This window comes from Giraffa tippelskirchi, chromosome 7 (assembly GCF_054371585.1).
Source record: "Giraffa tippelskirchi isolate mGirTip1 chromosome 7, T2T-mGirTip1v1.2.pri, whole genome shotgun sequence".
Classification (NCBI taxonomy): Eukaryota; Metazoa; Chordata; class Mammalia; order Artiodactyla; family Giraffidae; genus Giraffa; species Giraffa tippelskirchi.
In genome coordinates, this window is record NC_137281.1 from 4,852,782 (window position 1) to 4,865,573 (window position 12,792).

At 39.6% G+C, this 12,792-nt stretch overlaps 1 protein-coding gene across 2 annotated transcripts in view; it reads left to right on the forward strand.

Moving 5' to 3' along the window:
* Nucleotides 1-12,792, forward strand: part of LOC145515089 (zinc finger protein 320-like) — a 55,670-nt gene that overhangs the window by 15,753 nt on the left and 27,125 nt on the right. The window contains exon 7 of one of the 2 annotated variants that reach the window (XM_081514609.1): nucleotides 3,626-7,797. The exons of the other annotated variant lie outside the window; for it this stretch is intronic. Coding sequence (XP_081370735.1) covers nucleotides 3,626-6,291 — 2,666 coding nt within the window. The 3' untranslated portion in view covers nucleotides 6,292-7,797. Of the gene's footprint in view, nucleotides 1-3,625; nucleotides 7,798-12,792 lie in introns of those variants that run through there. 2 annotated transcript variants of the gene reach the window in all.

Genomic DNA, 12,792 nt, shown 5'->3' on the forward strand with positions numbered 1-12,792 from the left:
TTACCATGACTCTAAGACATAGATCCCAGAAAACTTTGTTGACATTTATGTCAGTGTTTTGCATTTGTTTTCCAGTATGAATTTTATAGTATCTGGTCTTGCATTTAGATGTTTAATATATTTTGAGTTTATTTTTGTATGTGGTGTTAGAGAATGTTGGACTTTCATTCTTTTTCATGTAACTATCCATTTATCCTAGCATCACTTATTAAAGAGACTTCTTCATTCTATATTCTTTCCTCCTTTGTTATAGAAGAAGAATTGACTATAAGTAAATTGGTTTATTTCTGGGTTTTCTGTCCCGTTCTACTGATCTGTGGTTCTGTTTTGTGCCTTTATCATACTGTTTGGATGACTGTAAGTTTGTAGTATAGTCTGAAGTCAGGGAACATGATTCCTCCAGCTGTGTTCTTCCTTCTCAAGATCGTTGCAGATACCAGAGACTTTTGTATTTTGGTGCAAATTAAATTTTTCTTAGTTTTATGAACTATGTCATTGTTAATTTGATAAGGATTGCATTGAATATGTAGATTGGCTTGGATCGTATGGTCATTTTGACAGTGTTACTTCTTTCAATCCAAGAACATGGTATATGTTTCCATCTGTTTGTGTCATCTTTGGTATCAGTCATCAGCATCTTACAGTTTTATGAGTACAGTTCTTTTGACTTTTTAGGTAGGTTTATTCCTTAGAGTTTTTTTTGTTTTCTAGGAGATGGTGAATGGGACTGTTTCATTAATTTCACTTTCTCATATATCATTATCAGTGTATAGAAATGCAGCAGTTTTCTATATATTTTGTATCCAGCAAGTTTACTCTGTTCATTGATGAGGTCTAGTAGTCATCGGGTGGCGTCTTCGGGATTTTCTGTGTGTAGCATCATAGTGACGGTTTTACTTCTTTTTTATTTTTTTTTTTTAACTTGAATTCCTTTTATTACTTTTTCCTTTCTGATTGTTGTGGCTAGGACTTCCAAACGTATGTTCAATAAAAGTCGCGATAGTGAACATTCTTGTCTTATTCATGTTGTTAAGGGGAATGCTTTCAGTGTTTTCCTGTTGAGTACGATGTTGGCTGTGTGTTTGACATATACAGTCTTACTTATGTTGAGGTAGGGTCCATCTGTGCTGACTTTCTGAAGGGTTTTTATCACAAATGGCACGTGAATTTTGTCAGAACCTTTTCTGCATCTATTGATGATCATATGGTTTTTAGTCTTCAACCGTTAATGTGGTGTATCGTACTGATTAACTTGTGGATATTGAGAAATCTTGCATCCCTTCAATAAATCCCACTTGATCATGGTTTATTATCCTTTTATGTATTAGTAACTGTTTGAATCTGCTCTTTTGAACTCTGGGAAGGTCTAGGAGAATAAAGCTTTTTTCTACAAAAAGGAGTTGGATTCCTCAGAAAGGCTTTTGTAACTGGGAAGGCCCTCCAGAGTCAGTTTCAGTCCCTCCTTTCCTTTGATCCTCCTCGATCTTGAGGTGAACATGTGTGGAAGAAGAAACGAAATAAATGTCCAGTGGAGAGGTTAATCATACTTGGCAGAGGACCCCCGGTTTAGATAGCCTTTTCCTGGATTTTCCTTCTGATTTCTGGTAATAAGATTTTGACACAAGATCGTGGAATATTGTGTATGTTTTTCTTGAATATAGGCATTCCATTGTAACTGACAAAATTCACAGTTGGATACATTACATTGTAAATAGCATAACAGGTATTATCCTGCTTTCTCCATATATCACAGTCACTTGTAAAATCTCTCTTGTTTCTGTCCCATACCCATAGTATAATGCCCATAAACTTGCTGCACCAGTTCTTTTCTTTTCAGGTCAGTATATTAGTTTCCACTCTCAGTTATTTTCACAAAGACCTGCAGTCACAGGCTGATTTCTGACATAAACCTGTGTACCCTATGCTCCACTCAGGCCCTTTCTTAGTCCTGACCATTCCTCACATAGTACCTTGATATGGATGGAAACATTGTTCTTCCCTATCACATCCCTCCACCTTCTACATACTCTCACTGTAAAGATAATCTCTGGTCATTTATTGAACAAGTTTCTCAGGACATGACCTAAATCACTCTGTGTATCCATGATGACTCACAAACCATTTCGAGATGGGATGGTTGAATAATAGTTGAACAGACTACTTCTGTCTTGTATCATCCTTGATATTTCTTTCTAACTTGCTAGTATTTTTTTTTTTTTAATATTTTCTTATCTATTTTTTCAGTAGGTGGTCACATTTACAAATGTTTTCTCAGTCTGTAGGTTCAGATTCATATCCTGGTTCCCTTAGCACTTTGTGGGCCAGTTGGGTGTGTCTCCTGCTCTAATTAGAGAAAAACATGTTAATTTACCTCAAGCCTTTTAAAGCAAATTAGTGCTGTCAGTTGGCTTAGAGTAGTGCATGGTTTACAGTAAATACTCAAAATTTACTTTTGTTTGAAAAAGGTAATATCTATATTCTGTCATGTTCTTTATGATATGACTTTATCTAAATTATATCTTTTTAAAATTTTATTCATTTATTTACCTTATATCTTGTATGCTTTTCAGTTGTGACATTTTTCAGCAGTATTGTGTTTGACCGTAGTCAATAAATACACAAAGCACTCACTTTTTATTTATTATATTTTGGTGCTATTCAATCAGGTAATTGAGAATAGTGCATGGCTAGAGATTAGCCTTCCTTGGTGGCTCAGTGGTAAAGAATTCACCTGCTAATGCAAAAGATGCAGGTTTGATCCCTGAATCAGGACGATCCCATGGAGAAGGAAATGGCAACCCACTCCATTATTCTTGCCTGGGAAATCCCATGGACAGAGGAGTCCGGTGGGCCACAGTCCACGGGGTCGCAAAGAGTCAAACACGCCTGAGCGACTGAACAGCAACATAGGTAGGGATTGCTTTGGTCATTGGCGGTTTGAAAACTGGTGAATATTTTACGTCGTAATTTGTGTCATTTACAGATGATGGTCTTTTAGCGTGTATTCTGCAGTACAGCTGACACATACTACTTGTTAACGTTGTAAAATGCCTTTTCTTTTTGGGTATGTAGTTCTATAGCAAATTTAGAAAACTGTGTTGGTTTCAAAAAATCGTTTTAGTCTTATTCTTCATTTTCACATTTGTTTTCAATTGTAAACAACCAATTATGAATAGCTAATTATTAATGGGTAAGCTTGGTTTTGGATTGTTTACTGTTACAATATATAATATATTGTTTAGAATTTATTTATGTGCAGTAAGTATGCAGACTACAATGATAGTGTAATATTTTTCTTTTCAATTTGAGACGACTGTTGATTGATACGTTCCTAGGGGTCCTCGTAGAAAAATACTGTTTTTGAGAGTTGGCATAATATTGTCCAATGTGAGTGTGTTTGGCATATGGTTTTTAAAACTAGGCTACCTTAACTGCGAATTTATGTTATCATGCTTTCTTAAGTTAAGGATTCTATTCCTTTAGTGTTTCTAAAAATGTAAGGTCATCGTTATGGTGTTTCACAACTCGGTGTAAGTATTATTTTTGGTGTAACATATATTCAACAGGAAACATTTATTTTTGAATTATTGTCAGCAGGATACCTATGGTTCTTTTTATCTTGTAGATATCTGTCCTACACATGTGATCAAGCCTTTACAACCCAAAGCGAACAGTGATAAACAAAAAACATTTGAAACATTGATGCTGGGAAGACCTGAAAGCTGTGAAATGAAACGTTATCATCTTTGGGAAAGTCAGGAAAATATGTGTGACTTTGAGTGTCATGGGAGAGATGACAAAAGAAATTTCAAAGGAACACCTGTCAGCCTTATTGGAAATGTGCCTGATGGAAGAGATTCACACAATAGAAAGGATGCAGTAATCAAGCCCTTTGGAAACAGGCCTGCATTTAACTTTCAGGATAAACTGCAGATATTTCAAACTGGTGGGATAATTTCTGAATATGAAGTTGAGAGGTCTGTCAACAACAGTTTCTCATTTTCACCACTTCAAAGAATTCCTCCTTGTCTCCAAACCAGTGTTTCTTATATGTGTGGGAATGATTTTTTGAATCCTTCATTAATAACACAAGATCTCAAAGCACACAGGGAAAAACCTTACAAATGTAATGAGTGTGGGAAAGCCTATCTTACAGGCTCATACCTCATTAAACATCAGGCCATCCATACGAGAGAGAAATTACATAAATGTGAAGTATGTGACAAATTCTTTGCTCAAAGTTCACAGCTTGCACATCACTTGAAAATTCATTCAGAAGTGAAATGTTACAAATGTAATGACTGTGGCAAAACCTTTAATGATAGCTCCACCCTTACTAGATATCAGATAATCCACTCAGGAGCAAACTTACATAAATGTGATGTATGTGGTAAAATCTTTGATCAGAATTCATTCCTTTTAAGTCATCAGAATATCCATGCAAGAAAGAGAAGTTACCAATGTAATGAGTGTGGCAAAACCTTTACTGACAGCTCAAACCTCAGGAGACACCAGAATATTCATACAGGAAAGAAATATTTTAAATGTGATATATGTGACAAAGTCTTCAGCCGAAATGCAAGCCTTGCTGATCATCAGAGGGTTCATACCGGAGAGAAACCTTACAAATGTGATGACTGTGGTAAGACCTTTCGTCAAAAGTCAATCCTTCTACGTCATCAGACAGTTCATACTGGAGAGAAACCTTACAAATGTTATGAGTGTGGCAAGCACTTTAGTCAACATTCACAATTCCTAAGTCATCAGACGGTTCATACTGGAGAGAAACCTTACCAATGTGATGAGTGTGGCAAGGCGTTTCGTGTAAAGTCAATCCTTTTATATCATCAGAGAGTTCATACTGGAGAGAAACCTTACAAATGCGATGAGTGTGGCAAGGCCTTTTCTGAAAGCTCAAACCTCAGGAAACATCAGAAAATTCATACCGGAAAGAAATTATTTAAATGTGATATATGTGACAAAGTCTTCAGCGGAAATGCAAGCCTTGCTGGTCATCAGAGAGTTCATACTAGAGAGAAACCGTACAAATGTGATGAGTGTGGCAAGCACTTTAGTCGACATTTACAGTGCATACGTCATAAGACAGTTCATACTGGAGAGAAACCTTACAAATGTAATGAGTGTGGCAAGGCTTTTCGTGTAAAGTCAATCCTTTTAGGTCATCAGAGAGTTCATACTGGAGAGAAACCTTACAAATGTGATGAGTGTGGCAAGGCCTTTCGTGCAAAGTCAGTCCTTTTATATCATCAGAGAGTTCATACTGGAGAGAAACCGTACAAATGTGATGAGTGTGGCAAGCACTTTAGTCGACATTCACAGTTCATAAGTCATCAGACAGTTCATACTGGAGAGAAACCTTACAAATGTAATGAGTGTGACAAGGCCTTTCATGTAAAGTCAATCCTTTTAGGTCATCAGAGAGTTCACACTGGAGAGAAACCTTACAAATGTGATGAGTGTGGCAAGGCCTTTCGTGTAAAGTCAATCCTTTTAAGTCATCAGACAGTTCATACTGGTGAGAAACCTTACAAATGTGATGAGTGTGGCAAAGTCTTCGGTCGAAAACCACATCTTCGGCTTCATTGGAGAATTCATACTGGAGAGAGACCTTTCAGATGTGATGAGTGTGGCAAGTTCTTCAGTCGAAATTCACACCTTACAAGTCATCGGCGAATACATATAGAGAAACCTTACAAATGTAATGAGTGTGGCAAGGACTTTAGTCAGCTTCCACAGCTCACAAAACATAAGAGATTTCATAGTGGAGAGAAACATTACAAATGTGATGACTGTGGCATGGCCTTTCATGTAAAGTCAAGGCTTTTACGTCATCAGACAGTTCATACTGGAGAGAAACCTTACAAATGTGATGAGTGTGGCAAGGCCTTTCGTGTAAAGGCAAACCTTTTAAGTCACCAGACAATTCACACCGGAGAGAAACCTTACAAATGTGATGAGTGTGGCAAGGCCTTTCGTGTAAAGTCAGTCCTTTTAGGTCATCAGAGAGTTCATACTGGAGAGAAACCTTACAAATGTGATGAGTGTGGCAAGGCCTTTTGTGTGAAGTCAATGCTTTTACGTCATCAGAGAGTTCATACTGGAGAGAAACCTTACAAATGTGATGAGTGTGGCAAGGCCTTTCGTGTAAAGTCAATCCTTTTAGGTCATCAGAGAGTTCATACTGGAGAGAAACCTTACAAATGTGATGAGTGTGGCAAGGCCTTTACTAATAGATCAAGCCTCTGGAAACATCGAAAAATTCATACATGAAATAAATTATTTAAATGTGATATATGTGACAAAGTCTTCCACCGAAAGGAAAACGTTGGTGTTCATCAGACGGTTCATACTGGAGAGACACCGTACAAATGTGAGTGTGGCAAGCACTTTAGTAAACATTCACAGTTCATAAGTCATCAGATAGTTCATACTGGTGAGAAATAATGTTCTACCAATTGCCCTTAAACAGAGTAGGCAAGATGTTAAAAGGACTGGGTTTTTGTAGGAGGCGAGAGACAGTTACCAGGGACTGATGGTGTGCTTGGAACAATGCATAGGAAAAGGGTCATGTTCTCCATTGGATAGAAATAACTGTTGTATATATGATTAAAGAAGAGTTACTCTTATTTGTGGAAATTGAAGACAGAGCTGTCACGGTCTTTGTAGACCAGGACCTGGGGACTGGAGTTTATGAGAAGAAGGATGCAGGAAGACAGAGCTGTCACGGTCTTTGTAGACCGGGACCTGGAGACTGGAGTTGACGAGAAGAAGGATGCAGGGGACCGAAGTCTCGAGTGAAACAAGGGTGCTTTATTTGCAGAAACGCATGTTTATATATCTTCATACAAGGCACCTTTAGGCAGAAAAAAAATTGAGCAAAAACAAAGCCAAGCAAATAACAATCTTCAAAGGGCCAGAAAGCATTCCATGTCCTGAGTAAGAGGGGCATAACTGGATAGATTACCTTTAAGTAAAAGGTCTCTGAAGGGAGTCACTGAAAGGAACCGAAGCAGGGGCCCTCTCTCAGGATCTCAGTCCTGAGAACCGCGTGCAGCTCTGCTCCTTCCTGTTTTCCAGGAACTGATAAGGAATAGAGAGTCCTTGAGAAACGGCACACAAAAGAAGAAAATAACATGTTGCATCCCTTAAAGTTGAACATCCCCTGAGAATTCCCCCTTTTTAATTTTTTCGTAATTGGGGGTGACTGTAGACACCTTTGTGGAAAAGGCCCTGACCAATTCAGTTTGTTTAGTTTGAACAATTTTACTTGAAAGGCATCGGTATATTACAAATATAATCACCAGGATAATTATTGGCCTTATAGTACCAGATCCAATACTATGTGTAATGCCTTGAAACCATCTTCAAGGGTGTAGCCCAGATAATTGATAAGCTAGCTGTTCAGCTAAGGTTTCCAAATTGTTGGAAGAGGGTAGACTCTTAGAGAAGGTTTCAAGGATTTCCTTTTGCAACAACTGTACATTTAAGAAAGCATTATTATGCATATCTTACAAATGAAATTTGATTTGTTCACAATTGTAAGCACTATGGTTAAATTTAAACCAGAGAGGAATGATACAAAATTGAATAGAATTCCAATCACAATTTAATGATACTTGTTTTTTTAAATCTGTTAATTGATCTCCAACGCATTGGATGGCTGCTTTTAATTCCTGAATTTTATCTTGAACTTTTTCATCTATCTGAACCTGAGTGACCCCTATAGTATGAGCATGCTTAGTCCAGTTTTGAATAAAGTTTTGTGTTCGAATTGAAGTTTGTAAAGCAATGTCTGCAACAACAGTAGTGGTGCAAATGGCTATTAACCCCAAAATGCCAAGAATCAAGCATCCAATGAATCGCTTAGATCGTCAGAGTAATTTAGTGAGGAACTGGGAGGCAAGTCTTGCCATGGGACCCTCTTTCCAGGATTGTTGGAGATCTGCTGGCAACCACAGATTACATCAACATCGAAGAATCAAAAGTGATTCATTTTTTAGAGAAATAGAGGAATTAAGACAAGTATACAATTTGCAATCTATACAGGTCACAGAACATAAAGTCTTATTAAATTCTAAGTTTCCTATGGGTATAACAAAAGGAAGGGGAAGAGAAGCTTGTATGAAATATGAATGATTATAATGGAAGGAATAGTTACTATGACTATGTCTGGTCCCTGTGAAATATCCAGTGCAAGTTCCACGTTTTTCAGTTCTTGTAGCAAGTTTCCAGATGTCCCATTGTTCAGGCCCAATTCGTTTATTGAGGACGATTTGAGGGTAAGGAGGTGCCATGCCACCGTCATGCCAGCCAAGGTGTCCTTTGTCATGAAAGTGTTCCATCAAACTGTTGGTAATCTTCCATGTTACTTGAGTAACATAATCACAGATAGTACTGTTAATATCATCTGAACAGTTAGATAACCACATACAATAGAGTCCGCAATCAACAATGGTGTAATTGGCCACAAACGTTAATTTCCCTGATTTAACTTGACATCTATCGCAATAAATAATATATTTAAAATCCTTATATGTAAACTCATACATTCCAACTTTTGTCCTTTTCCTGAAGTGTTGGTAGTATTGACATGGTTCTCATAAAAGGACAGGGCAGTAAACAGTCTAAACAATGTGCAGAAATCTTTTTTTGGAGGCAGGATGAAAGCCCACGTTTGTCGACTAACTTTAATACATCATTCTGCTGGGCCCATGCATAAAGGAAGGATTTCATAGCCTAGCGAAATGTTAATTAGTCTTCCTTCTTCCTCAGGATGAGAGGCACCTCCACGCTCCAAGGAGGAGGCATATGTACTGAGTCATTACTGGATACGAACAGTCCTATATCTGTCCATTCTACAACGTGCAGTAAAGGGGGGTTAGGTATATAAGCCCAACAACTGTGATTAATCAAGACAGCCTGAGCAGGGGAAGCAAAAGCAAGCATAGCAACAAAAATATTTTCTGGATTCCGAGGCACTCCCTCTTGAGAAACGAGATTTTCAGCTTGATTAGTAAGGGCTTTTACCTGTCCCTAAGTGGGGAGGTCATAAGGTCGATGACCTGGAGTGCGGCATTTCTTGGAAATTTTTAAAGCCGCCATGGCTTCTACGGGAAACTCATCCTCCTGGGATTTAGGTGTTTCTTCTCTATCTTGAATGCCAGTGGCTCCCCTTGGGCGGATCTTCCGAAGAGGGAGCCAACTGATTTCGTTGAGTCCATCTGGAGAAATACAAGCAAAACTCTTTCCCTGTAATATAAATTTTCCAGATTTCCGTTGTTTAGTCAAACCATCTTGATACCAAGTGGGGAGAGGAAGGGAGGTATCCTTCAATGCCTCGAAATGGTTTTCTGCTCTTGTCAAAATATCCCCTTGTGGTAAGTTTTTAAAAATATAAAACAAATAAATCTGTGTTAATAGTAGTTATAGGATTAAAGAATATATTGTGTTGGAATCTAGTAAAGTCTGCTCTGGATAAGTGTCAGGGGACGTTCAACTTTAAGGGATCCAATATGTTGCATTTTCTTCCTTTGTGTGCTGTTTCTCAAGGACGCTCTGTTCCTTATCAGTTCCTGCAATACAGGAACGAGCAGAGCAGCACGCAGTTCTCAGGACTGAGATCCTGGGAGAGAGCACCTGCTGGGATTCCCCTCAGTGACTCCCTTCAGTGACCTTTAACTTACGCGACTATCCGTTTTGTTGCAACTGATGGGATTTCATTCTTAATGGCTGAGTAATCATTTTATTGAAGATATACAAGCATGCGTTTCTGCAAATAATGTACCCCTTGTTTCACTCGAGACTTGGGTCCCCCGCGTCCTTCTTGTCTTCGCCTTCCTTTCATCGACTCCAGTCCCCAGGTCCCAGTCTGTAAAGACCATAACAAGTGGCGCGGGAACAGGGACCTGGAGAAATCCCTTGGCAAGCAGACAGAATGACTGTGGGCCTACGGAGGTCGGTAAGTGTGAGGATATGGGACCAATGGCTGGAAATCCCCACCACTTTTCTACTTTGCCTCATCATTTATTTAAAGTTCAAGGACTTTCGGTTTCGCGTCAGCAAATAGAGGCTTATCTCCAAACAGTGGTTGAACATAATCCCTGATTCCCCGATGAAGGCAGTTTCAGTTTAGAAATTTGCAGACAGATTAAAGAGAAAGTTAAACGAGCCTCAAGACGGGGGAAAAAATACTCCAATAGATTTCTGGCCCTTATGGGCTCTTATTGAAGCTGTGATTGTGCCATTTCAAAGTAATTCTGGCTCCCCCCACGCCCCTGATATTCGACAAAGGGCACAATACTTGTTACATGAATATGAATTAGATGATGCAACTTTCCAAAAGGCTCAATTAGAGCAACATAAAATATTTCAAAATTTTCCCATCAGCCCTGCCCCAAGTGCTCCTCCTCCTCATCTTGCAATGGGCACAAAACCGAAATTCCCCTCAATTCAAGAAAGAGATGACCCTGACGATGATTCTACTGAGGCTCTTTTTGACACTAAGGGTGACAATACTTAATGACAATGATGAGCCTTTAGCACCCACTCGAATTTATGAAAAAATACCATCCACTCATTCTCCTTCACGACGAAGGCTTTCTGAGTTACTGGCTTTGCAGTCTCACATCTCTGAGGCCGATGGTTTCTCTACTTTTCCTGTTTTGACAAATACTAACGCCCAAGGGCAAGTAATACCTCAATATGAATATTGATTTTTCTCACATACAACAAATGAAAAAAGCTGTAACTATGTACGCCCCTCATTCGCCTTTTACTAAGGAACTTTTAAACGCTATGGCATCTTCTATTGGAAATTTTGTTCCTTATGATTGGCGACTTTTGATAAGGGCTCTTCTTAAACCAGGAGAATATCTTAAGTGGACAATGTGGTTTCAGGATGTGGCCGGAGACCGTGCCAATTCTCAGGCTCGAGCTGGCACTCCCCAAAACCAAATTACTTTTGAAATGTTAACCGGTAGAGGGCAATTTGATGCTATAGAAGCTCAAATACAAAGCCCTCCTTGGTGGAAAACTATCTTTACTATAATAATTGTAGTCATCTCGTTCTTGCTGTTTGCTTTTTATATCTGTAACTATATAATGAACTTTGTATCTAAGTGGCTTAGGTATTTAAGTTAAAAGTGATCATGATCCTGCCGTTTCCACAGCCTCCTCTAGCTATTACTCAGGACCCCTGGATCAGAGACCCTCAATATGAGGATAAGGAGAATATGTTGCCTCTACAATTTAGGGTCTAAGCTGCTTCCCAGCAGGAAGAAGTTACAGAATGATTTCTCCACCCCTTTCCCTGGCAACCGTATTCTCCTGAAAGCAGGAGGAAATGAAACAGTTAAAGCCTAGGCAGGCTGTCCAAGGCCCTGTAAGGAGGAGGCAAACATTCTCACTCATGCTTTCCTTAAGCCTTGTACAACAATGCATCTTGCCATAGAACTGATGTGTCCTTAGGTCCAGAACTAATGATTACACAGCACAATATCTTACTCATGGAAATGCTTTTCTTAGGCTCTATGTTAATGCTTATAATTGTAACACATCTTGCCTGGGAACCTATATCTCAAGAATTGTACCCCTGATTACACAGCAACAGTATATCTTGCCCAGAGACATTGTCTGGAACCTGTTCTCCCTGCCTAATGTTGTACCAGTTATCTCAGGATGTAAGTCTTGGGAAAGGGCCTAATAGAACTCTTACAACGTTGGGGTATTCTTTTTATGTATTCTCAGCAGCTAGTTGAGAAGTATATAAGGTCCGGCTTAAACTAATGAGGCGGATACTCTTTCTACTCCCACAAACCTTTGGCCTTTTACTTGACCCATCTAGTCTGACTTCTAAAGGAATTACTATTCACCTCCAGAATCACTGCTGATGGTGACTGCAGCCATGAAATTAAAAGACGCTTACTCCTTGGAAGGAAGGTTATGGCCAACTAGATAGCATGTTTAAGAGCAGAGACATTACTTTGCCAACAAAAGTCCGTCTAGTCAAAGCTATGGTTTTTCCAGTGGTCATGTATGGATGTGAGAGTTGGACGGTGAAGAAAGCTGAGCGCTGCCGAAGTGATGCTTTTGAACTGTGGTGTTGGAGAAGACTCTTGAGAGTCCCTTGGACTGCAAGGAGATCCAATCAATCCATCCTAAAAGAGATCAATCCTGGGTGTTCATTGGAAGGTCTGATGTTGAAGCTGAAGCTCCAATACTTTGGCCACCTTATGCGAAGGGTTGACTCATTGGAAAAGACCCTAATTCTGGGTAGGATTGGGAGTGGGAGGAGAAGGGGACGACGGAGGATGAGATGGTTGGATGGCATCACCGACTCGATGAACATGGGTTTGGGTAGACTCCGGGAGTTGGTGATGGACAGAGAGGCCTGGCGTGCTGCAATTCATGGAGTCGCAGAGAGTCGGACACGACTGAGCGACTGAACTGAACTGACCAAGGGAGAGTTTTCTATTTCTAATATAGAGACTAGTCCCATTCTTGTCTTAAAACTGCCGAAGTTCCCAGATCCCTGAATTGCTTCAGCGTTACTAGCAGGATCTGAGCACAACATGCTGGGAAAAACAGCTTTTTATTGAGAATAAACCCTTTAGTCTTAAGAGGAAGTGTCTTGGCTTCCGATATAACTTGAAGCTTTCACCTGAGCAGTGTTACAGAGGGTAAGGTAATCCTGTTAAGGTAACAGGCCCCGCCCCCTCCCCGCCCAGCCCCTCCCACGAACAGTGCGCGCAGCGGGTGCTCGCCCCGCCCCTC